General features: G+C 35.0%; 1 protein-coding gene across 4 annotated transcripts; it reads right to left on the bottom strand.

Annotated features, from left to right (window-relative positions):
* Window positions 1-556: 556 nt before the first annotated feature.
* EBAG9 (estrogen receptor binding site associated antigen 9) lies at window positions 557-27,538 on the bottom strand. Of its 4 annotated transcripts, none has more exons than XM_054518779.2 (8): window positions 26,717-27,197; window positions 23,953-24,053; window positions 16,328-16,425; window positions 13,256-13,334; window positions 12,308-12,466; window positions 10,161-10,268; window positions 6,264-6,355; window positions 557-2,770 (listed from the first exon to the last, which is right to left on the bottom strand). In XM_054518779.2, exons 3-8 carry the CDS (start codon window positions 16,408-16,410, stop codon window positions 2,650-2,652), a joined length of 642 nt encoding a protein of 213 aa, XP_054374754.1. In that variant the 5' UTR covers window positions 16,411-16,425; window positions 23,953-24,053; window positions 26,717-27,197; the 3' UTR covers window positions 557-2,649. The 4 variants fall into 4 exon arrangements, with proteins under 4 accessions (XP_054374754.1, XP_054374755.1, XP_054374756.1 ...); XM_054518780.2 differs by lacking the exon at window positions 26,717-27,197 and adding an exon at window positions 26,454-26,650; XM_054518781.2 differs by lacking the exons at window positions 23,953-24,053; window positions 26,717-27,197 and adding an exon at window positions 27,260-27,538.

The following is a 27,538-nucleotide window of genomic DNA, read 5'->3' as shown; positions in this document are numbered from 1 at the left end:
CAGCAGGGATCCATTCGGAACCCTGTCATGTTTGCTTACATGCCTAAAGATTTCCTTTGAGCAAGGGGCTTAAGGAGTATGAAAATCATTGTTGGTTATTCCAAATCTGAACTTCATAGGATCAAACAAGATGAGTATGTTAGCTCTGTCTGGCTCAAACCATCCTTTAGTAAACATACCATTCTCAACAAAATTCAGGCTTTTTGGAACACTGACTATGGTTAGGTTTACACCACGGCGGTAGCCTGTAGAGTGGTGTTGGAAGCTCAATCCAGATGCTGGTTTCTATAGGTACCTTCTGCCCAATCACCAATCTTCATCTAGAAACAACCTAGAAGTAATCACCCAGAGGTGAGTGCATGTCAAAACTGAGAAATTCGGATGCAGAATTTTAAATTTTCAGTTCTAAAATGTCAACTCAATTAAACATGCTATACTAAAAGAAGAGCCAAGTAGAGAATATCCCTAGGTAAAGCTTAAGAAGAGGAAATGGCTAGAAACCATGAAATTACTACATAAAAAACAAAACAAAACAAAAAAAAAAAACAACACAAGGTAAGTTTCACATGTCTTTGATTACTTGTTATCTCAGTACATGAAATGCACAATTTTGGTAATGGTTAAAACTTCACTAATTCTATCTATGCCTACCAGTATTTCTTATTATTTCTAATAAGCATCTAAAACTGACAATTCTTTATTGAAATCAAGAAAACAAAAAATAGAAACCATAAATTTAGTAGCTAAAAGAGACAGTATGCTACCATGAATTGTTTCTCATATGCATTTAACTCAGTGATTACTTTTGGGACCAAAATATACCCAAGTTAATACAGGAATTTAGTTTACACATCAATAGAGAGAAAATAAATTCCAGAATTGTTACCTATTCTTTCCACAAGAAAAATCTATTTCTTCCTAATCATACTAACTCTAATTTCTAATGTCTTTATTTTTAAATAATCAAAAACCAAAAAGCCAAACAACAACAACAACAACAACAACAACAACAAAAACCTCAAACACATGAAAATCATGACCAAAGCAAACTTAAATACTTTTCAGCTACTAGGGAAAAGCAATACAAGTAATTGAGCTAAAGGAAGTTATCCTTTATGAATTCCAAATTTAGAGAAGATATGTTGTATTCCCATAATAACTAAATATAAATACAAAGAAGGAAGAGAATACATTATTAAAACTTTGAGCCCAATTCCATTTAAGTTGGGAGTTTATTAGCAGAAATTCTAATGAATATAACAACTGGAAATATAATTTGGGGCTATAAAAAGCTCTGTACCAAAGTTAAATTTCATCTTATTCTATAATCACATTTAGTCTGGAAGCTTAGGCTAAGGGCTTAAAGGGTTCTCATTGTATAACTTACAATTTTTCTATAAAATATCACTTTAAGTAAAATAAATTAGCAAGGTTTGGCCTGTAGAGTATCTATGACATTTTAAAATCTCACAGAATGTTGATTCTAGGCAGTAACTTAAGAAAGTAAAAATCTTTAAAAATTCCAAAATGATAGGAAAATCAGGCTGGATGCATTTCAATTGCGGTGAAAAGGTTAATGGGATCTTAAAATATGAAGTCTACTTTTCCCCTATAGACACAGTATTTATCTCCTTAAGACTATTTTGGAGCCAATCAACATCATAAATAAAAGATTATTATTCCTACCTCTATGATTTAATGAATCAATAATGTTATCCTAGCCAAGAACACAGGTATCCTACATAACGTCAGACATCTAAAGCTAATACAGAAATAATCTAAAGGCTTTGAAATATTTGACCTGATGGCTTTAAGCATTTGTAAATTAATGGCTTTTGGGAGGAAGGGAGAACTAAGGCACTCAAAGATACCACAACATCTTAAAATCTATAATGAAAGGAAAAAACTACTAATACTAGTTCTTAAAACTCACAAGTTATAATGTAAAACAAATGTCATTTTAGTTGATTTTCAATGTTTATACATGCGATATAAATTACATGTATGACAACACTAATCCAAAAGAAAACAATGATGTACAAAATGTTTATGATAAATAAAATTATTGCATTTAATGTCATTTTCATGAAATGAAAATCATCAAATTCCTTAATGTTGTATCAAACGTAAACAATACCAGTTCAAATTAGAGGGAATGTACGTCAACACCAACTTTTGACAAAAATAAGAAAGCTAAAGCCCTACAATTTATCTAATTTAGGTCAGGTAACCATGGAAACCAAAGAATACTGAAATTATTTATTTTATCATTATGCACATTGAAGGAAATCATAACAGACAGTACAGTTATTTTCCACCATAAAATTATATACACCCATTTATTTAGCTAGAAACGCTAGCTTGAGAGGTACTGATATATTCCATTTGTGATACTTTCTGTACAGCAAACATCTTATATTTGGAGCATGTTGAAGAAAACAATGTCTCAAGTCTTTTTTGTTTTTTTGAGTCTCAATCACTAAGAGTTCAAGGTACTTTGGGAGAATCGTGGTGTCCTGGATGGCCTGATCAATGTATTAAAATCAAGCAGTGTGTATTCTTAAAATACTCTTAAATCCATACAAATGTTGCTTGGGTTGTGGAGCTGAGATTTCTCCTACTGGCATGATAAAATTTGAAGAACATGTGTTATGAAAGTTTCACACCAATTTTGTTTTGTTCCTTCTTCATTAGCCGTTGTGCTTCCTTTTCCATTTTCTTCCTTTGTTGTTCGGCTGCTCTCTTTTCTCTGTCTGCTAGTTTCTGCTGTCTGAAAAGAAACATACTTATACTTTTACTTTTAGAAAATACCACACAGATAAAATGGCAAATAAATTCTAGAAAGAAATAGCAGTGCCTTTTTATTATCACCAAATAAAATGTTTAAAGTCTTGAAATTTTCTCACTAATTTGAAAATTCCAAATATTTTCAAAAACAGGATTTCTCTTAGTCCTTAGAACATGACTTGTGAAACAGAAGAAATATTATCTCTATTTTACAAATAAGTAAAATGAGGCATAAAGGCTAAGTGACTTGCCCAAAGTCATAGGATTAAGTACAGGGATAAGAACCCACATCTTCTGACACTTCTTATTTAGATTATCTCCATTTTGTAAAACAATACTTCCATTGAACCACATCTTTTTCTGGGGATACCATTCAGAAAAGCTTGATATTGAGCTTGATAATCTCCTGTTATTATAGTAGTTACAAACAGCCAGTTTTTAAAGTGCATGATGAACACAGCTGAACAGAACACATGCTCCAAAAAGAAAATGGAAACTTAAGATACACCTTCCACCAAGTAAATTTCAAGATTAACACGTGACTAACTCTACCAAAGAGAAGAGTGGTGGGTATTTAATCAAATACTGCATGTTCTCACTTATAAGTAGGCGCTAAATGATGAGAACACATGAACACACAGAGGAGAACAATGCATACTGGGGCCTACCAGAAGGGCTGAGGTTAGACAGAGGGAGAGGATCAGGAAAAATAACTAATGGATACTAGATTTAATACCTGGCTGATGAAATATCTGTACGACAAACCCCCTTGACACATGTTTACCTATGTAACAAACCTGCACATCCTGCACATGTACCCCTGAACTTAAAAGTTAAAAAAAAAAAAAAAAAGAGTGGTAGGTATTTACTAATCATACTTTGTGAAATACATACCTCTTCCTTACTCTTTCCATAACTCCACTGACCCAGACTCACTCTCTCTATCTTTATTGATTGGTTTATGTAGGGAGTGGGGGTAGGAGTGGGATGATGAAACAGGAGAGAGCAGAGTAAACATATGTTGGTCCCAGATCTGAAGGGTTAGGGTGTGAGAAAATCATTCAAGTATGCAATGTTGAGGAAGGAAGCTACAGGTCACAATTGGGCATGGAATAGGCAACATTAGGTTATATGCAGAAAAATCCAAAGTGGATTATCTATGTCTGGGGGAGCTCAATATTAACTACAGTGAGTGAAATGTATCATAAAGACGAGTAGGCAGAGTTATGGATGACCAAAATTCAAGAAAGTAAAGAAACTATTTTTGGCAACATTTTGACTTTTGCTATCAATTTCTGAAGAATAGTTTTAAAAAATCTGTTTTTCATCACTTTGCTCATGTTCAACAAAAACTAATAATCTGAACTAAAAATGTCAAACCAGAAGAAAAAAGGGAGGTAGAGAAAAAACTATAAAGGGCTGGCTAGGTTATAAACAAGTAAGACAACAAAGTTTTGACCTGGTTACTAGCTGAAATAATATAAGGGCTGAGCATCCCAAATACAAAAATCTGAAATCTGAAATGCTCCAAAATCTGAAACTTTCTGAGGGCTCAAAGGAAATTCTCATTGGAGCATTTCAGATTTTAGATTTTCATATTTGGGATGATGAACTAGCAGTAGAACACAAATATTCTAAACTCTCAAAAATTTCAAAATCTGAAACACTTCTGGTCCAAAGCATTTTGGAAAGGGATACCCAATCTGTACCAAAAACTAAAGTATAAAAGAGAACTTAAGAGATAGCTGCAGACAAAAATACATTTTACCTATCCAGATTCATGCTGGGAATTATTAAAATACCAGAATCTTCATTCTTAGCAATACTGATCACAGTACTGGCAGTATTTATAGTCGCAACAGGAAAAAAGCTCAGAGTTAGAAGATAGGGAATGTGGATACACTTTTAAAATGCTCAATGGCTATCCAGGGGCAGTAACAATGTACCGACACCTCCATTTCTCTTTGGCTCTACCTATGTACTTGCAGCATGAAGCATGTCTATTACGGATTAACAATCTCACTCTCCCAAGCGGTCCTTAAAGGGTAAAACATTAAGTTTTTAAGTACATTTTTTCATTTGTTTTGTTTTGCTTAGGGGTTAAGAGGCTAGAATGAAAAAGAAAAGGTTTTTGTACAATATTAAGATACTTGTGAACTCATGGCATGAACTCTACAGTGAGATTACTGTATTTAAAAAGGACAGCCCCCTTCCTTTGTCTTTGTGGTTAATGGCACTAATAATTACTAGAATCCCCAAAATGTCTTAAAATACTCAGACATCTGTATCTATTATTTGTTTTTTAAAATAACACAGAATTTTAAAGAGATGATTTATCTTTTTTGATGATCCATGCAATATCCTAAGTGTTACAGTTCACAATTTAAAAAATATTCCCTTTATAAAAGATAAGCTATACTGACTAAATAAGAACTAAATTTTAAAAACGCTCACAATTTTACTGACTGAATTTTGAAATGTGACATATCCTAACCAGAAAAAAAAAAAAAAAAAAAAGGGCTTGATATACTTCAAAGGAAAAAAACAAAAACTTCAAACAAAATTCCCAGTTATTTAGCTGCACCCTCTGCTGGTTGTTCACAGTAACTGTAATTTATTGACAAAGCCAAGAAAGGAAAATACAAAAACGAAATCAGTTTTTTTGTTGAGAGTCAGATAAAGAATAATTTGTTTGCTATTCCTATGGTAAAAACAATCTCAATTTTAAAATAAAAAATTTATATTGCTGTATCTTACTACACAATTTTAAAAATGTATAAATTCTTTAGATGCATTTAAATATCTGACTTTTAAAAATCAGTAATCAGTCACTAGCTCTCCCTTAAGATAAATTTTCTGTTTACTCTTTGACCTAATGTAGCAGTACTAAGAAATATGTTTGCTGATCACACACAAAAAAGAACAACCAATAAAAATGAACTTTAAAACTTCCAGAATAGTATTTTTTTGGAGAATGGGTAGTTCATCTAACACATAGGGCTTTCATGGACATCATTTAAGATATATGTACAAACGTAGAGTGTCACATAAGTTATTTTCATTCAAATGAGCAGTACTGGGCACTATGCTGAATCATGAGGAAATGGAAATAAAGTTGTAACTTCTGACCTAGAGAAATATCAAGCTTGTAATATGGTATGTATATGTATATAACCTTATACATATATAAAAAAATATATAAAACCTTTTATATACATGTATATATAACACTCCATTTGCCATTAATAAAGTTATTTTGTTCCTATAGAGCTTAAAATTCTTGGTTTCTGTGAGGTTTTAATCATATAAAATAGTATCTGCAGTCTGAAATACAAAAAAAAAAAAGTCCATATTATCTAAGGATCAAATGAAGAAAAATATAATATTTGGCAGAATAGGCTCCCTTGACTTGAAACATAGTAGGGAAGAAATCTAGTTCTTCTACTCAGGTTGCAATATAAATGCCACTCAAATACCTCAGAACTTCTTCTGCTTGCCAGGCTGCATCTTCTTCTTCTTCCCATGCATTGGTATTTTCCTGCCAGGTATCTAAGTCACCTAATTCAGACTACAATGAAAAGTAAAACAAAATTAAGAGAGTAAAAGCCATCCTTTCTCCACAGAGCCGTCAAAAAAAGAGTATCTTTTAACACATAACTCAGAACCTGTCATTCTCCTGTGTCTTCTCAGCTTCCTTACCCTGTCCTATACAAGGCACAGATGATTTTGCTTTTGGCTTGCTTAGAACTGATGTATGACTTTCACTGCTCAACAGTCCTAGGCAAGGCCAGCTTTCTTCTTTATCTTATGTTTCATGGGATACTCTCTTATATTAAATTCTCTTCTTTGCTGTACTTTATTTTGGAACGAACAAGAACAGAACATGTCTTTTGTTTCTTTCTCTCCTCAGTAAGATGAGGGAGCTCGGGATAGAGTGACAAGAAACTGACTGATCCCAGACTGAATTAGAAATCCTTGACTGGACTAATTTGTGCTGAGAAGAACTGTGAGCTGAAGTTTAAAAACTAGCACAGTCATCTTCATTTAAGCATATGTAACTTACTGGAAATTTGTTATTGGCACTTACTGTCTCAATCCTAGGCAAAAATGACAAATCATGCAAAATTTATCTTTAATGAAATACTTCTATGTCATGTTTCCTTTTCCCAGTCTTTCTTAGCTGGTATTATCTACTGGTCCCTATCTCTATTTCCCAAGCCAGACCTCTAAAAGTTCACTGTTTTCTTTCAATAACCAGTGAAAATGGTCATGCTGGACTGTTTAGGTAGCTGTGAAAGTGACTGTGTGTAAAATAACTGGTACCAATCTGTGAACAGATTTATTTAATATCATATTGTTTTAAATACTTACCCCTAAAAATGAAATAGAATGTTTTGAGTTTTCTTCTCCTGAGAATATATGTAATACCATACTCTGTTAAAAATTCTTAAAATATTTCTAATTATTTAATATACATTTCTGAAAGGAGCATTTTTAAAGCTACTGAAACAAAGTGCAAATGACAGCCTTGAAAAGTACCAAGTTATCCTCTTGACCGCAGTAGGTAGAAATCTTGCCTTTTCTTCTCCCTTTTTTTTTTTTAAGGAATCAGCATTTCACTTTGTTGCCCAGGCTGCAGTGCATGGTGTGATCATGGCTCACTGCAGCTTCAAACTCCCGGGCTCAAGGGATCCTCCCACCTCAGCAGCCCTAGTAGCTGGGACTACAGGCACATGCCACCACACCTGGCTGATTGTTTTTTACATTTTTTTAGAGATGAGGTCTAGCTATGTTGCTCAGGTTGGTCTTGAACTCCTGAACTCAAGTGATCCTCCTGCCTCAATCTCCCAAATTGCTGGGATTACAAGTGTAAGCCACTGCACTCAGCTGTTTTCTTTTCTATGTTTACTAATTTGACAATATTTAAAATTGTATCTTGTTATTTTACTTTGTTTTGTTTGTTTGAGACAAGGTCTCACTCTGTCACCTAGGCTGGAGTGCAGTGTGATCACAGCTCACGGCAGCCTCGACCTCTTGGGCTCAAGCAATCCTCTTACCCCAGTCCCTCCCAAGTAGCTGGGACTACAGGCGCGCACCACCACACCCAGCTAATTTTTTTATTTTTGTAGAGAGAAGATTTCGCCATGTTGCCTAGGCTGGTCTCGAATTCCTGAGCTCAAGTAACCTGCCCGCCTTGGCCTCCCAAAGTGCTGAGATTACAGGCATGTACCACCTCACTGGGCCTACTTTGAGCACTAATAAGATCAAGCTTTTCTTCAAATTAGGTTATGTCTATTTCTTATTTGTAAATTTCCCATTCATATTATCTATTCTTCCACTAAAGTATTTGACTGTTAGAGTACATAAAATATTTAGATTTTTTTAAAAAGTGAAACTGTAGAGACCATTAAAAAGGTGGTATCTGATCCTTTAGTAGAGATGGCCTTAGTAAAAAGAAAAGGGGGGAAACCATTGATAGATTTGTCTACATAAAAACTAAATACACCTGCCCAACAAAAATATCCAAACCAATTAACAAACTAAAAAAGTATAAAACATGACATTTATCTTTCGTATAAAAGAACTTTCACAACAATACGAATGATGAATTCTAGAAAAAAAGAAAATCTGTATTTTAAAAGAAGAATCTAATTTGTAGAATGAATGGTAAGATATTTTTGGTATAGAAAACAAAGTCCAATAGGTTACCATCCTCTCCTATGCAATGCCCCTTTATTCTGTCTGCTTGGGAGGAAAATATGTGGAAACAGCAGTGGAGACATTCTCCATCTACCCTATTTACCCCTTCTCAACTCTGTAAGTAGTTGTATATTTACAACTTTACAATGAGGTATGATAGTATTATAATTATATTTAGGTGGCAAATATTGCTAATTCAGTGGGTAGGATTAAAGCATTTCACCAATATAGATCAAACACTTATGAATAAAGTTTAATTTTGAGATACATAAAATAAAAAACATTATAATGCTATGTTATTCAGCTAAGTATCTATGGTGTTATGTGTTCATAGCATCGTGTAACTGCATAGGAATTATCAAAGTTTGTAATTATATTGATGTGTGTGATCATTTATTTAATATCATGTCTCCCCTACTAAATGCATTTTTCTGAGGCAAAGACCGTTTAATGCCACAGGGCCTGGCTTTAGTAAAAACAGTGTTTTTACTCAATGAATTAAAAACATACATAATACATGGGTCCCCTGGGAAGAGGGACCTCAGAAGCAACTGTGCAGTTTAAACAAATAAATAAAATACATAGATTGACAGACAGATGTAATTTAAAAATATGTCCACAAATTCTTAGACATTCCTTCCTTCAAGAGGTGGAGGCTTGCATGTGGGCCGGATTTAGTGGCTTCAATGAAATAACGTGGAAGTGACAGTGTATCACTTATAAAACCACATCACAAAAAGGCATTGTGGTGTCACCCTCACCCATGAGCAAGTGCTCTCACCATCTTATAACTTACTGGGAAAATCAGGAGTTACATCATAAAGAAATTCAAGCAGCTCCTTGGAGAGGTGCACAGCAAGGAACTGAGGCTTTGTGCAAACAAACAGCATTAATTTGTCAGGTGTAGAAGTGAGCTGTCTTTGAAATGAATCCTTCGACCACAGTCAAGCCTTCAGATGATTGTAGCCCCAACCCAATGACTTGTCTGCAAACTCATGAGAAATTCTGAGTTAGAACCACCTAGTTTAGTCACCTGGATTCTCAATCCACAGAAACTGTGTTACATTAATATTTGTTATTATTTCAAGTCACTGAATTTGGAGTTGTTACACAACAATAGATAATATAATCAACCAATCAAAGCATGCTTAAAGCTTAGGCAGGGAGGGGTCTGGATATTTGTGCTTTTAAAAAACTTCCAAAGCTGATTCTGATATGCTCCCAAGGTTGAGAACCTCAGCTGTCTACTTGTTTCAAAAATTTTTCCTCTAAAAAGTTTCATTTAAGTCAAACCATTTAAAATTAAATCATACTTTGAATGAAAATACACTCTATGAAGAAAACAATTCATAACTCACTTTAAAATAATCTACCATTAGGGTTAATCTCTCATTTTAATGGTAATCTCTCTGATGTTTATATTTTTAAATAATATTGTATCTCTATCTTTCATGTGTACAATGGGACCTTGATCTTAGTATCTAATGTAATTTACAATCTCATAAAAGGTTAGGATTGGTAAAACTCCAGATTAAATTCCATCAAACTGCTAAACCTGTTTCAAAGTTACAAAAATACGAATACTATGTTAAACTCATTTAGATTTTATTCCTCTGCTTTAAAGAAAACAGAAACAAAACAAAACCTTTCCCTAGAACCATTAACATACTTACAGACTGATGAATAAAAGGCAGATCTTGTGTAGCTGCTAATCTACTAGAAAAACCTGTGCTCCCATCTGGGATGCCAAAATTCAATGGTTCTCTCTTCTTAATAACAATCTGAAAGATTAATTGAAAAAGAATTATAGGGATCTTTTACAAATCACTACATAAAAATAGACAACCAAAACATTTTCTAATTACTTAAAATATTTCTTCTTAAAATTTACAATGTAAAAACTAAAAAAAAAGTCTGTGAATACCAATTTCCCAGGCAACTGTTGTACAAATCAGTTACACACTAAGAAAAATTGTATTTCACTTTTAAAAATTAATACAGGCTCATTTTCTTTCTTTCTCTCCTACTTTCCCCAGACCTCAAAATATAATCAATCACTTTTAGTTACTGTATTAAATAACAACAGGTATCATATCCTGCCAATAGTATAAACAACTCTCTCAGCATGTGAGATACCTATGAATACATTAACTCATTCAGGCCAGTAGCATCGAAATACACTTATATGATGTTGGTAGCCTCATTCAAAGCATTTCCATTCTAATTAATTTAATAAGGCACCATAGTAATATACTAGATTCCTACTGAGAGCAGCAGTATACTTCCACAATGCAAGGTATTCATCTATTAAGAAACTCACTTAAAGGATCCTTTAAAAATACACAATTTAATGTGTTCTAGCATTGAGACATTTGGACAACTCAACAACAAAGAATGTAAATGTTATCAACCTAGACAATGTAAATATAAATGTATAGCTGAAATCACCTGAGAGAAAGAAGGTGAGGAACAACTGTATTAGAAAATGTGAAATAATGTCCTAATTTTTATAAAGTGTGTATGTGTGTGTATGTTTATATATATATGATAAAAATATTTTCTATGTTTGAACAAGAAAGTGAGCTTTAAGTGTGTTTTTCTGATATAGCAGAGTGATTAGTGAGGTAGACTGGAATAAAGGAGAGGGAATGGTAGTAAGAAATAAATCTTCATTTACCATAGTATGAATGTCAGTGGACAATGCCTGTTACTGGTAAACAAGAAATGGCAATATAACCATATTATAGATAGATACGATGACAAACACTTGAAGAAATCCAAACAGAAAATTATTGAGTGGCTGTTTCTTGGAAGAACTGGCTAAGAGTGATGGGTCAGGAGTCTCACTTTTCATTATAAGTTCTTCTACAGTTTTTGATTTTAAAAAAGTACATGTACTATTTTGATAATAAAAAGGAAAATACTCAAGCATTCTGTTTTTTCCAGTAATTCCCTGCATCTCTAAATGATCTTCCATATTCAATTCAAAAGGGATTAAATAATGTATGGATGACTAATACAAACTCACAATTACTCTTAAGTTTTTAGAGTCCTGCATCAGTTTTATAATGGTTACAAACAATAAAATCTACTTATCAGCTTGTAGATATTACTGAAGTACGAACTTGTTAGAACTCTTATCCAATTCACCTTAGTCTCCATGGCAGAGATTGGAGTCTAGAATCTGACATATAGTAGGATTTCAATACATATATAAATATAATTTTAAAAGACTTGGGGTACAACTTACTAGAACTATGTCTAGGACATTCAAACATATAAAATTCTTACTTAACATGACAGAAAACAAACAACTGATAATTAGAAATAGGCTGATAGACTGGATTAAGAAAATGTGGCACATATACACCATGGAATACTATGCAGCCATAAAAAAGGATGAGTTCATGTCCTCTGTAGGCACATGGATGAAGATGGAAACCATCATTCTCAGCAAACTATCGCAAGGACAAAAAACCAAACACCACATTCTCTGTCATAGGTGGGAACTGAACAATGAGAACACATGGACATAGGAAGGGGAACATCACACACTGGGGCCTGTTGTGGGGTCGGGGGAGTGGGGAGGGATAGCATTAGGAGATACACCTAATGTTAATATACGAGTTGATGGGTGCAGCACACCAACATGGCACATGTATACATATGTAACTAACCTGCACGTTGTGCACATGTACCCTAAAACTTAAAGTATAATAAAAAAAAAGGCTTTCTAATAAATGTGAATTGTTATCACCTAATTTTAACTATAGGAATCTAAAAAGTAGTTTAATCTCCAAAAGCATAAATCTTAACATACTTTCTGTGTTTTCCTAATGGTTGGTGTCATGTCCTTAAAATAGTCAGGTTCCAGTTGTTCCAAAGAATTTTGTTGTGTTGCCACATTCCCATTCCCTCCTTCGATCTTTACGCTGGTGGGTGCATCTTCATCCCAGGAAGTCCACTCTTCAACATCTGTCTAAATTTAATTGATCAACATTATCAGCCAAAAAGGGGCAACTTAATGAGCACTTCATTGATGATTTATTAGAAAAATGGGCTTTCTAAAACACTGGTTTTCACACTTTTTTGACCCACAGGAAAATATAAATTTTATGTCAAAGATCAAAACTTGATCAAAAGTTCAAAAAATACAAGACATTCTGATATATTCTGTTCTATTTTATTCTATTATATCCATCAAAAAACAAAAAACAAAGTAAAACAAAAGCAAATGCTCTGAAAACTGAACTGACATTAAAACTACAACCCACAGAAGGGCTGGACATTTTCACCCAAGCCTAACCAGACTGATCATCTGATAAAAAATACCAAGCTTCTCACACAGGATTTAAATAAGACGAAGTCTCAAAACATAGTATTCAAAATGTTCATGAAACAACCCAGAATTATTCAGCATACAAAAACAATAAATCTTAATTTGCAAGGCAAGTTAATCAACAGATACCAACACCAAAATGATATGTTGGAATTCTCTAAGGCTTTAAAATAGCTATTATAAAAATGTTCCAACAAGCAATAGCAAACACTTGAAACCAATGAAAACAAAATAGAAAATGTCAACAAAGAAACAAGATAAAATGAAGAACCAAATAGAATTTTCAGACCAGATAAATTTAACAACACAACAAAAATTAAAGTAATTTCTATTAATGATCTGCAATCCAGTTTTTAAAATATTGTTCTAGGACACTTATTCAATCTTTCAAAACAAAACAAAACAAAAGAACACACACAAAAAAACTACCTGCTTAGGAACTGATGAATAATCAACTGTAGTTGGCAAAGTTATTTGGTCTCCACTTAATTTCCGTCCTCTGCCAGATCTGAAACAAAAATGAAATAATTTATTTCAAGAACCACCAAAACAAGCAAAGTAAAAGCACTACTATGTACGGTAATTTAAGGCTTATAAAACAAGATCTTTCTCAATTTTATGATTATTGATTTTAATAACAGTTACTCACTAATTTATGGTAAAAAAAAAAAAAAGTCATAAATCAGACATCCTGTGAATGTTTTTTAAATCTTGGACAGAACAACATAAATGGTTTTTGGCTTAGGACTCAGAATTATGAACAAACTCAAGAGGAATATAAAGTCAAAAATAAAAATGCAAGACGGTTTCAGAGCATGCTCCTTGGAGTGCTGTGGGTTCTGTGGGTGAAGGTCTGGGCCACCTTTGCTGTTTTAAACAGGGTGGCTTGGCTTTTATATTTTACACATGGGGTTTCTTGATAAGATTAACTATTAAGAAGTTTAAAAATCACTGGTTTGAACCAAACGGTAACTTACTTTTAAGGATTAGTAGGAAAAGTACCACATTAAACAGGGCGTACTATAACCCAGTTGTTAAGAACATGGGCTGTGGAATCTGTGTAAACCACAGTTTCCAATGTTACTTCTATTATGTCTAGTTAGAATTACCTACTTCTCAGCCTCAACAGCCTCATCTATAAAATGCAGGTATTCAAACCCACTTTTGCAGGGTTGTTTGGATTTAATTAAGTGACATATTTAAAACCTCTAGACAGTGTGTGCCTGCTACATAGCACAACATACAAAAAATGGCAGGTAATAGAGATAATTAGTCATTTACTTCACTTCAAATAATCTATAAAGCATCAACTAAGAACGAAGAACGATAAAGTCAGCTATTTTTATTACAGATTCAAAGCTATATTTGTTTAAAGGGTGAATAGAAAAGTAATCTAGTCCTTTTTGAAATTTATGATATAAGCCTGTTTTTCCTTTCCATAGAGATGGGGTCCTGCTGTGTTGCCCAGGCTGGTCTTGAACTCCTGGCCTCAAGCTATCCGACCCCCTCAGCCTCCCAAGGCATTGGGATTACAGGCATGAGCTACCATGCCTAGCCAAGTCTGGTATTTTAAAATACATAGTCTAAGGTTCCTTCAGACACCAAAGAGAAGCTTATCCTAACATACGGTCAGTTTTCTTTAAAACTGAACATACAATCAATTCTAAATATGTATACATTTACAATAGAAATTTATAATGCCAATAGGAATGTCCTTAATATTTTCACATCAAGAAAATTTCTTATCCTAGAAGTAATCTATATTTAATGAAAATTTTAAAAAATAGAAGTACAAGAAGAAAACATCTATATTTCATCACCACTGTTAACACAATGCTTCTTTTAACTTCCTGCCTTCTGGCAATTAATACCCATTTTTAATGTTGCTTTACCTGGTGAATTTCTGGCCATTCTCTTCCTCATTCTCTGGTAATTTGAACACTTAGTTCGCTCCTTTTTCTACTTCCCAAATCCTATCCTCTTGGGTGATTTCAAGTCAACCACCTAAACTTTCCATTTCTTTCTTCACTTCTGCCCCAGTGATCATCTCTGGATGATCATTACACTCACTTGTTCTCTTGCAATACCCTGGACTTTTTTTTTTTTTTTTTTTTTTTTAAATCCCAGACCACTCTACTTCTAGCAATAAATTCAATGGCACTTAAGTCTCAGAGTTTTGGCAGCTATCAAATGGTCATACAGCCAGAGACTGCAGTTCCTATCCTTCCTTGCAGCTAGGGGGCCATATGACTAAGCTCTGGAAAGCAGGCAGTGCAAAAATTGTTGTGTGTAACCTCTAAGTCATGTCTATATATATAAAAAAAGAGCTGATTGTTGTCCATTTCCTCTTTTACTATACCCTCCTCTTAGTGTGTAAGTAACTTTTTCACAGTACCCTTAGGCCACAGAAACACCTAACAATTCCACTGAATAAGGTAGTTACATCCAAAAAACTTAAGTATATCCTAACTGCTTAGTAGCCATTGTAAAAAATACACATTTAAAGAAAAAGTAATATTTTTATTTTATTCTTAAATAACCACAATCACTTAACTTATTAATGAAATCTGTGTGCCTATTGAACACTGCACAGCTTCTTATGCCTTAGAATAAGACTGGAGACCATCATTCTTGTTTTCAATTCTACATTAATTTTGGTGCAGTACTCACTTTTAATTACAACCTAAAATCCTGGCTTTGCAACGAGATGTCACCAAAAATATAAGTAAACAAAAACTTATCTCAAACATTAAAGAACACCATCATAAAAAAATACTGCAGGATTTAATGTTGCAAATGTGAACTACTTTGAGTTGAGGTATTCAACAGATGCTATCACTGTGTTTCACTGTAAAATTTAAAATATTCTATGGCATCCCTGTGAATTTCATGTAAAGCCCTGAGGTGCCTCAGCACACATTTTAGAAATCATGGCTCTTGGGTATGACTGTGTGACAAAACAGAAGGAACTGAAGTCTACAGATGACGTCCTAAAGCAAATGACTTACCTGCCCTTGACTTCCTACATATTCTAGAATGTTACTTAAAGAGACAAAAAAAATTTTTTTTTTTTTAGGATTTCTCTGTTAAAGTTTTTTTTTTTTTTAAATATAAAAACAACACTATTGTAGTATAGACAGAAATATCTATTCTGAATTTCACCTAACCACTTTAAAACATTCCCATAATGAAACAAATACATCAAAGTTCTGTGATGATTATAATAATGAAAGTTGGTCTGTCTATTCCTAAATGGTATTAAGCATGTTATTTTAGTGGAAAGTGTAAGAATTTGAATGAACAAAAACAACTGAACCTCTATTTTCTAGATCTGAAGTAGAGAAAAAGTATTTAAAAATGACTAGGGATTAATGAATAAATACTGCAATCAAGATATTCAGCTTAAATATAACCTGTCCTGTCCACGAAATTTGAAGTTTCGAAGGTATCCAAAACCAGCGAGGAGATAAACAGGTCAGTTTGAACATAAAACTTATTTACCTGCATATCAGTCTCTTTAGGAATGAGAATACTGTTGCTAGGCAGGTACAAAATTTAAATAACCGAAACTGGGTGATGGCCATGGTGGGAATCAAAACCTGTGGAAGAGGCACAAAACAAAAAATGCATTAAATTGATTTCAAAAGTCATACTCCTGTCCTGAAAAGACCTATTATGCACTAAGAAAAATCTAATATATTTTTTACCTTTCTCTAGAAACTAAATATAACACAGTAAATTTTAAAATTATAATTTAAATCATATTAACAAGTCAAAAACCAGGTTTTCGAGTTTTCAATGGTTGTAAGGATAAAACCCTTCATTCTGGTTTTTGAAAATAATTTTACCTAAATCTATTAATATAAAAATCTACAATTCAAAAAATAAAAGAGTATAAAATAGAATATATGAAATCTCTGGGTACCTTTTAAAGTTTGAACCACATGAACATAATACTATTTAAAATACTTTAAATATTTTTAACTTGCAGATGAATATATTTCCTTATATCCATTTTATAGATGAGGAAATTGAATTAAGAGAGGTCAAATAACTTGACCAAAGTCACATAGCTAGTAAGTTGAAAGTTACCATGGAGCTCATTTAGTCCAGTGGTTCACAAATCTGGGAATCTATTAAAGAAATGCCAATACCTAGGACTACCTCTAGTAAGTCCATTAAATCATATATTCTGAGAGGCAAGGACTGGTCATAACCAATAAGACAAGCAGGGAGATAAAAACTACTCAATTGAAAAGGCAGCAGGAAACAAAGAAAAGAGAACAAATAACACATGGGACAAGTCAAAAACAAATAAGATGACAGATGTAAATCTAACCATATCAATAATCTCATTAAATGCAAATTGTGTAGCATTCCAGTTGAAAAGAAGAGATTGTTAGATTGGATAAGAAAGAAAGACCGCCCCACTCCATGTTGCCAATGAGAAATGCATTTTAAATAAAAAGACACAAATAGGTTAAAAGTAAAAGGATAGGAGAAAATACACTATGCTGGCACTAATCAAAAGAAAGGTGAAGCGACTACTTCAATGTTAGACAGACTATAGGGAAAATAACATTACCAGGTATAAAAGTAGTCATTTCACAGTGATAAAGGGGTCAATTAATAAAAAGTACATAACAATCTAAAACACGTGTCCTTAATAACAGAATTTTGCCAATATCATAAACAAGACAGATAACATTATTAGAGTCTGCAGATATTAAAAGGATACTGAAGAACTATTACAAACACCTTTGTGCCTGTATTTACTTGACAAGTGAGATGAAATGGACAACTTCCCTGAAAGACACAAATTACTAAAGCATAAGAAGAACAACCTGAAAATCTATATATCTATTAAAGAAATTAAATTTGTAGTTATAAAAATCTCCCAGACACAGATGGCTTCACTGGTAAATTCTACAAAACACTTAGGAAGGAATAATACCAATTCTATACAAACTGCCAAAAAACTGAAGAAGGAATATTTCCCCAACTCATTATTTGAGGCCAGTACTATACTGATACTAATCCAAAGATATTACTAGAAAAGAAAACTATTAATATTCTATGAATCCAGACACAAATCTCCTTAGCTAAATATTAGTAAATTAAATCCAACAATATATAAATGGATACTACATCGTGAAAAACCGGTGCTTAGTTTGGAAATGTTGGATTGGTTTAACATTTAAAAATCAAATGTCATTCATCATATTAGCAAACTAAAAATGAAAAACCATATAAACATCTCAATAGAGACAGAAAAAGCCTTTGACAAAACTCAACATCCATTCCTGTTAAAAAAAAAAAAAAAATTGCAGCAAAGTATAAGGGAACTTTCTCAACTTGATCAAGAACATCTATGAAAAACCTATAGTAATATAAGACTTAACGGTAAAAAAATTTGACAATTTCTCCCTAAGATCATGAACAACACAAGCATGTCTGCTTTTTCTACTTTTAGTCAACATTGTAGTGGAAGTTCTGGCCAATGCAATCCAGCAAAAAAAAAAAAAAAGAAAAAAGAAAAAAATAGAAAAGAAATAAAAGGCATCCAGAATGGAAAGGAAGAAATAAAAGTGTGATACTCTATGTGGAAAATTCAATGGGATCTACCATTAATTGTATTTCTATATGTTAACAACAATCAGTAAGAAATTGAAATGTTAAAAAAAATTTATATAAGCATAAAAAGATGATACTTGAGGACAAATCTAATTAAGGACTTGACTACTGAAAACTATCAAACATTGCTGAGACAGTTAAAAGGCCTATATTAACTTAAAAAGACTTTGTCAGAGACAGAAGATTTTTATTAAGATATCAACATTTCCCAAAATGAGTTATAGATTCCAGGCAATCTCAACCAAAATCTGGGCAGGTTTTTTCTGTAAAACTTGACAAGCTAATTCCTAAAATTCATATGGAAATGCAAAGAACGTATATAACAGCCAAAACAACTTTGAAAAAGAACAAAGTAAAACAGCTAGCACTATCTGGTTTCAAGACTTGTTATAAAGCTTCAGTAATCAAAACTGTGCAGTACTGGAATCAAAATACACGAATAGATCAATGGAAAGTATAGGAATAGACCCACGTATATACAAAAACTGAAATCTGATAAAGATGCAAAGGTAATTCAGGGAGAAAAGAATAGTTATTAAGAAAAAAAAAGTGCTGGTTAAACTGGATATCCATATCCATATGGAAAAAATCAAAACAAAATCCTTCAATATATATCTGGCACCAGTTACAAGTAATTAAAAATAGGTTATAGAGCTAAATGTAGTCTAAAACTACAAAATTTGAAGAAAAAAAAAAAATTGTGACGCTGGGTTAGGCAAAGATTTTTAGGTAGTACAACAAAAGCACAATCCATAAAATAAAAGATTAGTAAGTTGGACTTTATCAAAATTAAAAACTACAATTCAAAAACACTACTGGAATGAAAAGACAAATCACAGACTGAGAGAAAAATCTGTGCAAAGCATATGTCTGATAAACGACTTAAACCCAGAATACATAAGAACCTCTCAAAATTCAAAAATAATTTTTAAAAACTCAATTTCAAAATCAGCAAAAGGTCTAACTAGACATTTCATCAAAAAACATATACAAGGCCGGGCGTGGTGGCTCACACCTGTAATCCCAGCACTTTGGGAGGCCCAGGCGGGCGGATCACGAGGTCAGGAGACCAAGACCATCCTGGCCAACACAATGAAACCCTGTCTCTACTAAAAATACAAAATATTAGCTGGGCATGGTCACGGGCACCTGTAGTCCCAGCTACTCAGGAGGCTGAGGCAGGAGAATGGCGTGAACCCGGCAGGCAGAGCTTGAAGTAAGCCGAGATCACGCCACTGCACTCCAGCCTGGGCAACAGAGTGAGACTCCATCTCGAAAAAAAAAAAAAAAAGAACATATACAATGGTAGATAAGTACATTAAATGATGGTCAACATCTTTAATCATTAGAAAAATGCAAATTAAAGCCACAGTGAGAAATTATTACATACCTACTGGGATGATTCAAACTAAAAATAATGACCATAGCAAGTACTAGTGAGGATTCGGAACAACTGGCACTCTCATACTTTGGTAGTGGGAAAGTAAAATGTACAACCACTTTGAAAAACAGTTTGGTAGTTTCTTACAAAGTTTAACAAACATGTACCATATGACCCAGCCATTCTACTCCTAGTAATTTACCCAAGATAAAGAAAAGTATATAGCCATATAAAGACTTGTATTTGAAGGCTGAGGCAGGAGAATAGCTTGAATGCAGGACGCGGAGGTTGCAGTGAGCTGAGATTGAGCCACTGCACTTCAGCCTGGTGACAGAGCAGGACTCCGTCTCAAAAAAAAATTGAAATAAATAAATAAATAAAAGACTTGTATTTGAATAGCAGCTTTATTTTTATTTAATAGCTCCAAACTGGAAACAATACAAATGTGTATCAACAGGTGAGTGGATAAACAAATTGTATATAAATACACAAGACTACTACTCAGCAATAAAAAGGAATGAACTATTGTTACAAGTAATAGCATAACTATATCTCAGAATAATTATACTGAATGAAAAGAGTCAGACCACCAAAAACATACACACCGTATGATTCCATATATAGTATTTTTTAAGCTCTAGAACAGGGGTGTCCAATCTTTTGGCTTCCCTGGGCCACACTGGAAAAAGAATTGTCTTGGGCCACACATAAAATACACTAACACTAACCAGAGCTGATAAGCCTAAAAAAATTGCAAAAAAATCTCATAATGTTTTAAGAAAGTTTACTAATTTGCATTGGGCTGCAGTCAAAGCCATCCTGGGCTATATGAGGCCCACAGGCAGCAGACTGGACAAGCTTGCTCGAGAAATTATAAACAAATATAGAATGACAGAAAATATCAGCAGTGCCTTGTAATGAGGCAGGGAGAAGTGGGAAGGAAGGATCACTGACGGACATGACGAAACTTTTGGAGGTAATGGATATACTTACTGCTTCAATTGTGGTGGTTTCATAGGTGAGTGTATATATATTCATCAAAACTAATCAAATTGTATACTTCAATTATATAGTTTATTGTATTTCAATTAGAGCTCAAAGGAGCTGTTAAAACAATCTACACAAAGACATTTTTGAACAATATTATGTCACTTAAATTAGAACATTGTTCATATTCTGGTTAGAATATTATTTTAAAAAGTCATTAACACCATCATAATCTCATATCAATTATTTGTTACTTTCTAGAAAGCCAACTTCCATTAGGAAACTAGGACAATTAGTGAAAAGAAACATTATTTCAGAACTTCTCTAAAAACAGAAATCTGACTTCACAACAGCATTTCAATATACTGTAATAGCTTACTTTATATTTCATAAAAAGCATTCTTCTTAGTGATTAACATGTAATAACTCATTCAATGCTCACAACAACCCTGGGAAGGACTTGAAGCAAGTACTATTTTGTCTCTACTTCAGATAAGAAAACTAAGGCACAGCGGGGTTAAGTAAGCTGCCAAAGATACAGAACTGATGAGTTATAGAACTGGAATTTGAACCCAAAGAGTCTGGTTGTAGTGTTTCAGTCCTTAAATATCACACTCATACTGCCTCCCTATGACTAAATAACAAGATACATGTCTTTATGAAAGAGATGACACAGGAATTGAAAACTACAGCCATAGCAATGATAGGAATAAAGATTCTAAAAATGGTAAAAGTATGCCAGGCGCGGTGGCTCACGTCTGTAGTCCCAGCGCTTTGGGAGGCTGAGGCGGGCAGATCACGAGGTCAGGAGTTCGAGACCAGCCTGGCCAATATGGTGAAATCCTGCGTCTACTAATAATACAAAAATTAGCCAGATGTGGTGGCACATGCCTGTAGTCCCAGCTACTCAGGAGGCTGAGGCAGGAGAATCACTTGAACCTGGGAGGTGGAGGTTGAGGTGAGCCGAGATCACACGACTGCACCCCAGCCTAGGCAACAGAGTGAGATTCCATTTCAAAAAAAAAAGGTAAAACTGGAATTATTTTGGTAGTCTTTTTTATTTTTTATTTTTTTTTTTGAGACACAGTCTCACTCTGTTTCCCAGGCTGGAGTGCCGTGGTGCAATCTGAGCTCACCGCAACTTCCGCTTCCCGGGTTCAAGCAATTCTCCTGTCTCAGCCTCTCGAGTAGCTGGGACCACAGGTGCCTGCCACCACACCAGGTTAATTTTTGTATTTTTAGTAGAGACAGGATTTCACCATGTTGGCCAGGCTAATCTCGAACTCTTGACCTCAAGTGATCCACCCCCTCAGCCTCCCAAAGTGCTGGAATTACAGGTGTGGGCCACCACGCCCGGCCTGTATCCTTTTTAAACATGGTTCTTAATTTCCAAATTTTTCTTATATATCTTAGTCACCTATACTATATATGTATTGCATATATTGTATACTATATATGTACTGCATATATTTACCCTAATAATCACTGTTTAATTTTAAAAATTTCTTAAGATGAGTTTTGGCACAAGTTAAAGCTGAAAACTTAAGTAACTATGACAATGTCCTCACTAAGAGCCTCAAAATACACATGAAAGAGGGAAAAAAAATCTGTTAATCCATGACAGATAGTCATTTTTCCACTGTTGAGAGGTAGAACAGACCACATGGTAAATCAAGTCACAAGAAATACACAGGCAAACATACATATGTGTGGGCATATGTGCACACACTTACAGGAATAACGTTACCAATAATGGAATCTCATGTCTTAGCTTTTTCTTGCCTTTCTTTGTCAAAGGAGGAGAATTACTACATATTTAGAATCATGATTCCTGTCATTGGAACAGCTGGAGAATACGTCATCCAACTTCTTAAATTTTCTAAATGAGGAAACTAAGATACACTGAAGTTAACGGTTCTGCTCAAGGTGAAACAACCAGGTAATAACAAAATCACAACTAAAGCAGACTGGCCTCTCAATCCATTAGTAACACCTTTAGAAACAATCACAACACTTGATTAATACAATTATTTAGAGTGCTGACTTCTTAAAACAAAAAGAAAAAACATACAGTAATCTGATAGTTTTTTTTCCCAAAATAAAAAAGCATAAGCAGTATATTTGGACTTCAGTTCTACACATATTTACTTAAAAGGGGATAAAACCTAAGTAATAATTATCATGTGACCACATTAAAGGGACAGCTATATACTCCTTTTTAAAATTGAAATGTTAATTAGTTTTTAAATTACCTTACATGAGCATAAGATAAGCAATAACATTTAGAAACATAAGGAGTAAAATCATCCTGGATAAATACAACATCCCTGTACTATAACATACTTTTTTTTTTTTTTTATTGAAATAGAGTCTTGCTGTGTCACCCAGGCTGGAGTGTGGCAGTACAATCTTGGCTCACTGCAACCTCTGTCTCCTGGGTTCAAGCTATTCTTGTACCTCAGCCACCCCCAAATCTGAGACTACTGGCACATGCCACCACACCCGCTAATTTTTGTATTTTTACTAGAGACGGGGTTTCGCCATGTTGGCTAGGCTGGTCTCGAACTCCTGGCCTCAAGTGATCTGCCTGCCTCAGCCTCCCAAAGTGCTGGGATTACAGGTGTGAGCTACCGTGCCCAGCCCATGCTTTTTAAAAATGCATTTCATGGGGATTCAAGACTCCTAAAGTCTTGAAAAAAGCATGTAATGCAGCTTTTTACCTAATAAAATATTACATTGAATGGGTTAAAAATTATATAGTAAAAAAAAATGGTCATCTCTGATAGGGTATACTGAAGCATTAGAGAGCTAAGATCTAATATCTCAATCTGAGTAGTAACACCACATACTTGACTTTATGTACTGTTTGTATGCTATACCTCAATACAAAAGTTCCAAACAAACACATAAAAAATAAGAAAACAAAATCAGAAAGCCAGAAAAACATACTTAACTCTCATAGTATCTGATCTTGATTGCTCTGTAGAGCCATCATTGCCAGTTTCTTCTAAGGAAAGGCAAAACGCGCACTAGTCTTTTCTATTTCTAGGGTCAGAAGGGGCTTGTAGGCTATTAAGGTACAAAGACAGGGCTCCAAAATGTTACCTTAGCAATACTCATGTACTTTTGCACATATGGAGGCTGTCTCTCCATATAAGCTGAACGATTTACTGAATGCCTAGCCTGGAAGTGGCCTACTAATTGACAGGATGAAAAGAACAGTGACTGTAAAAAAAAAAAAAAAATATATATATATATATATTAAAAATTATACTTGAGTTATTTAAATACTTCTGTCAAAAACATCCCAACCAGTGGTTTACTCAGGTTCAAATCATGCAACAATGCTGACTCCTCCTTTCTTCCTTACACCTAATTGCCAAAAAGACCCTATTCAATTTCCCAGTACTGCCCATATTCTTTCCTATTTCCACTGTAATCTATCTAGCATAAGCCTTTACTACCTCTTGCTGGAGTACTGTAAAGTCTTCTTAATTCTAGTATTTTACTCTTCCCGAGAAACAACATTTTTTATTTTGTATTATGGTTATTTCTATACCTTACTTTGCCCTGTACAACCCTTCTCTAGAGTATTTTATTCATTTGGTACCTTCAGTTACCATTTGCAAAGTAAGACTTGAAAAAAAAGTTTGATTGCTTCATTATGAGTAGAATGATCTGAAAAATTACAATGGTGAACAATCGCTTCATTTAAAGCTGATTTGTCAAGAACAAAACTCTCAATCAAAAGAAAACTTTCTGAAATGAAAATTAGCCTAAAGTTTCTGAAAAATTATAAGAAAAAAGAGCCAGAAAAGAGACTACAGAACGTGTGGTACTTGGCAGGGAAGGAAATAGAATCAAGGAGATACTCTATCAGTATGTTGTGGATATACATGAATAAAAGTTGAGAATAAATTTCATACAGAGCCCTGGTAACCACAGCCATCACCTTTCCAAATATTGTTAGTGTCATTGTTTAATAAACATTCGCCAACTTGAATGACTTCAATGCTAACTGGAGGTAAAATTTAAAGGTTGTTTTTTTTTTCCCCAATAAAAAATAGAAACTGAGTCTTTTAGTGATTACAGAATAGAATTCTCTCCCTAGCAATCAAGAATATCCTCATTCTGCGGAAAATTTTCTTTTGTGATTAATAAAAGAGGAGAACTGATACTCATTGACTGTCTCCTATGAACCATGCACTATCGAAATGTTAACTCACTTAACTCAAAAAGCCATCTTATGACATATATACTATTGTCCTTGTTTCATAGAATTAAACAGAGTAAGCACATCCAGTGACTCCATTCAAACCTAGGTTTATTTAATTCAAAAGCCAAGAACATCTCATGAACAATGAGCATTCTTAATAATTCAGTGATACTACCACTTCCAAGATAAATTTTCCAACCAGTTGCACTAAAATAGGGAAAATGCGATCAAGCCACACTTTGATTTTATCAATTACACTGACTGGCAGGCAGGAATATCCTTTGAGACCTGTATTTACTTAATGTCCCGATTCATCTAAATGAATATATATTAGCACCTACTATGTTTCAGTGGCTACTTTGGATTTGGAAGCTGGGAAATACTACCAACTCCGCATAGGGAAACTCTGCGTTCACTCCCAATTGTCATGAGCTTGCCCATAAACTTATTCCTGAGGAATGCAAGAAACTAAGGAGGCAGGACGTCCATCAGTCTTGCTCATTCTGGTATTTATAGGTCTCAGTCAAAGCCGGGCACATAGTAGGTACTCAAATATTTGTTGAATGGAAGGAAACTAACATTCCTTGAGCACTTGAACGCTCAAGACAATGTTCGATCACCTCACTGGAATCCTAAGGACAACCAAAAGAGGTAGGTTTTTCACTACTCCCGTTTAATAGATGAGGTTGACAGACTTAGATTCACTTACCCAGGATTTAAAGAGACTGACCAGAAAGCCCAAGGCTCTCCCCACATCACATCCTACTTAAGAAACCTTTTAATTGTGTGCACATTGCCTCAGTGCGATTTTTGAAATGCCCTCTAGCTCACCAATTTGATAAGTATCTTACGCTACTTTACACTTTGGTTGCTTTAAAACACTTTCTAGAACGGAACAATGTTAATACAATCTAATCTTAACATTAAATTTCCTTAAAAATTACAAAGACAAAAATTTGAGGTATATCAGAATGAGATTCAAAACTATGAGGCAATGTATCCTCATTAAGGCTTTTTGAAGAAATGACAACTCTAGGAAATCAGGAATGAGAGCTCTGCCATGTTAACGGAAAAAAAAAATTACTACAATTAAAAAAAAGAATGCTACATTAGAAACTGATAGATCAAATGTATTATATCTTTTCTTGTTGAAATTCTCGGTAAACTGCTGGAGGTCCTTTCAAGTAGCCTCAATACATCACAATTCACAAAACAAGCAAAGCCAAAATCTATGTTCGGTACATACTAAACAGGTGCTGTATTTCTGAAACTCTATTTCCGAATCTTTTCATACCAAAATTTGAAAACCATATGATCTAGTACAGTCCAGAATATCCTCAAACTATAACTCTCTAAAGTGGGTTAGAAAATATTACAAAGCTCCCAAAATAAAATTTACCCGAACTCACTTAAATTTGATAAATAAAGGTATGAGCAGCGGCCCGTAAGAGAAGGGGAAACAGAAGCGGAGTGTGAAAGCCGGTAGTAAAATCGAACATTCTGTGCCATGTCTGGCAACCGAGAGTCAGGCCCTCAAATATGTGACACCACTGGGGCGGTTCCGAAGGCGGAGTAAGGTCTCCCAAATAACTCAAAAGGAAAGAGTTTCATAACTTAAGTGGTTTCATTACAGATTACCCACGTGAAATTGGTTGATGAAAAAAAATCATACCCACTGCACAGATGAGAAAAACAGGAGCGTTTTCAGGTTATACAAGCCGACGCCTGGCGCCCGGCGTGACGTGAAACGCTCTAAGTTGCTGGAGCTGGATACCAGGTGGACTGGGATTTAAATTGTGGAAAAATCGGCCTGGAGAGGTACAAGGCCTGTAGACGGAGGGCAGTAAGGTCACGCAAATTTCCCTGAGGAAGGCGGCTTCGGAGGCTGCGTGCTTTCCGGGCCGGTACCTCACAGCCCAGTCTCCCACGCGTGAGCGGAGCATGGCGAATGCTGCACGCCTGGGTCCCGCTCCCAGTCGCAGTTTCCTCACCCCAGAAGTCACCCTGACCCGGAAACAGTACCCAGAGCAGCTATCGGGCGTCGAGGGAAGTCTGGTGCAAGGGCGAAAAGGAAGGTGGGAGGGCGGGAAGTGCCCGGCTAAGCGGAGGGCCGACGGCGAAGGGCAGACGATGCCCCAGAGGCTAGGACTGGGGTCAGGATGGGGGTAGGGAGAGGAAAGCCCCTCCCAGACACGCGCGAACCGCACACACTCACCTGCCCCTCCCCCTCCCCGCCCGCCCGGCGGAGGCTCCCAGCTGCCGCGGGCCGCGCGCGCACACAAGGCGCGCTCACGCGCGCTGCCTGTCTCTTCCTCGAGCTCGCGCTCCGCCCGTTCACTCCCAGCCTCGCTCATTCAAAGCCGGGCGCGCGCTCCGTAGCAGCCTGCGTTGCCTCCGCGCAGCTGCCATGGCCGCCCCCTCCTCGGGAAACCCGCCCCCAGCCCCTCCTCTAGCCCCGCCCCCAGCCCTCCTTGAAGGCGGCTCTCGGCTGTCT

The sequence above is a fragment of the Pongo abelii genome, chromosome 7 (genome assembly GCF_028885655.2).
Source record: "Pongo abelii isolate AG06213 chromosome 7, NHGRI_mPonAbe1-v2.0_pri, whole genome shotgun sequence".
Taxonomy (NCBI): domain Eukaryota; kingdom Metazoa; phylum Chordata; class Mammalia; order Primates; family Hominidae; genus Pongo; species Pongo abelii.
Note: the sequence above shows the minus strand (reverse complement) of the source record. Positions and strands in the feature narration are given on the sequence as shown.

Bases quoted from the DNA above. Each gene is read 5' to 3' on its own strand.
- EBAG9 (XM_054518781.2), bottom strand. From the start codon at position 16,410: ATGGCCATCACCCAGTTTCGGTTATTTAAATTTTGTACCTGCCTAGCA. The intron at 12,467-13,255 runs GTAGTTTTTTTG...AATTAAATTTAG, and splicing joins ATTCATCAGTTCCTAAGCAG to ACAGATGTTGAAGAGTGGAC. The intron at 2,771-6,263 runs GTATTTGAGTGG...GTTTCTTTTCAG, and splicing joins CAAGCAGAAGAAGTTCTGAG to ACAGCAGAAACTAGCAGACA.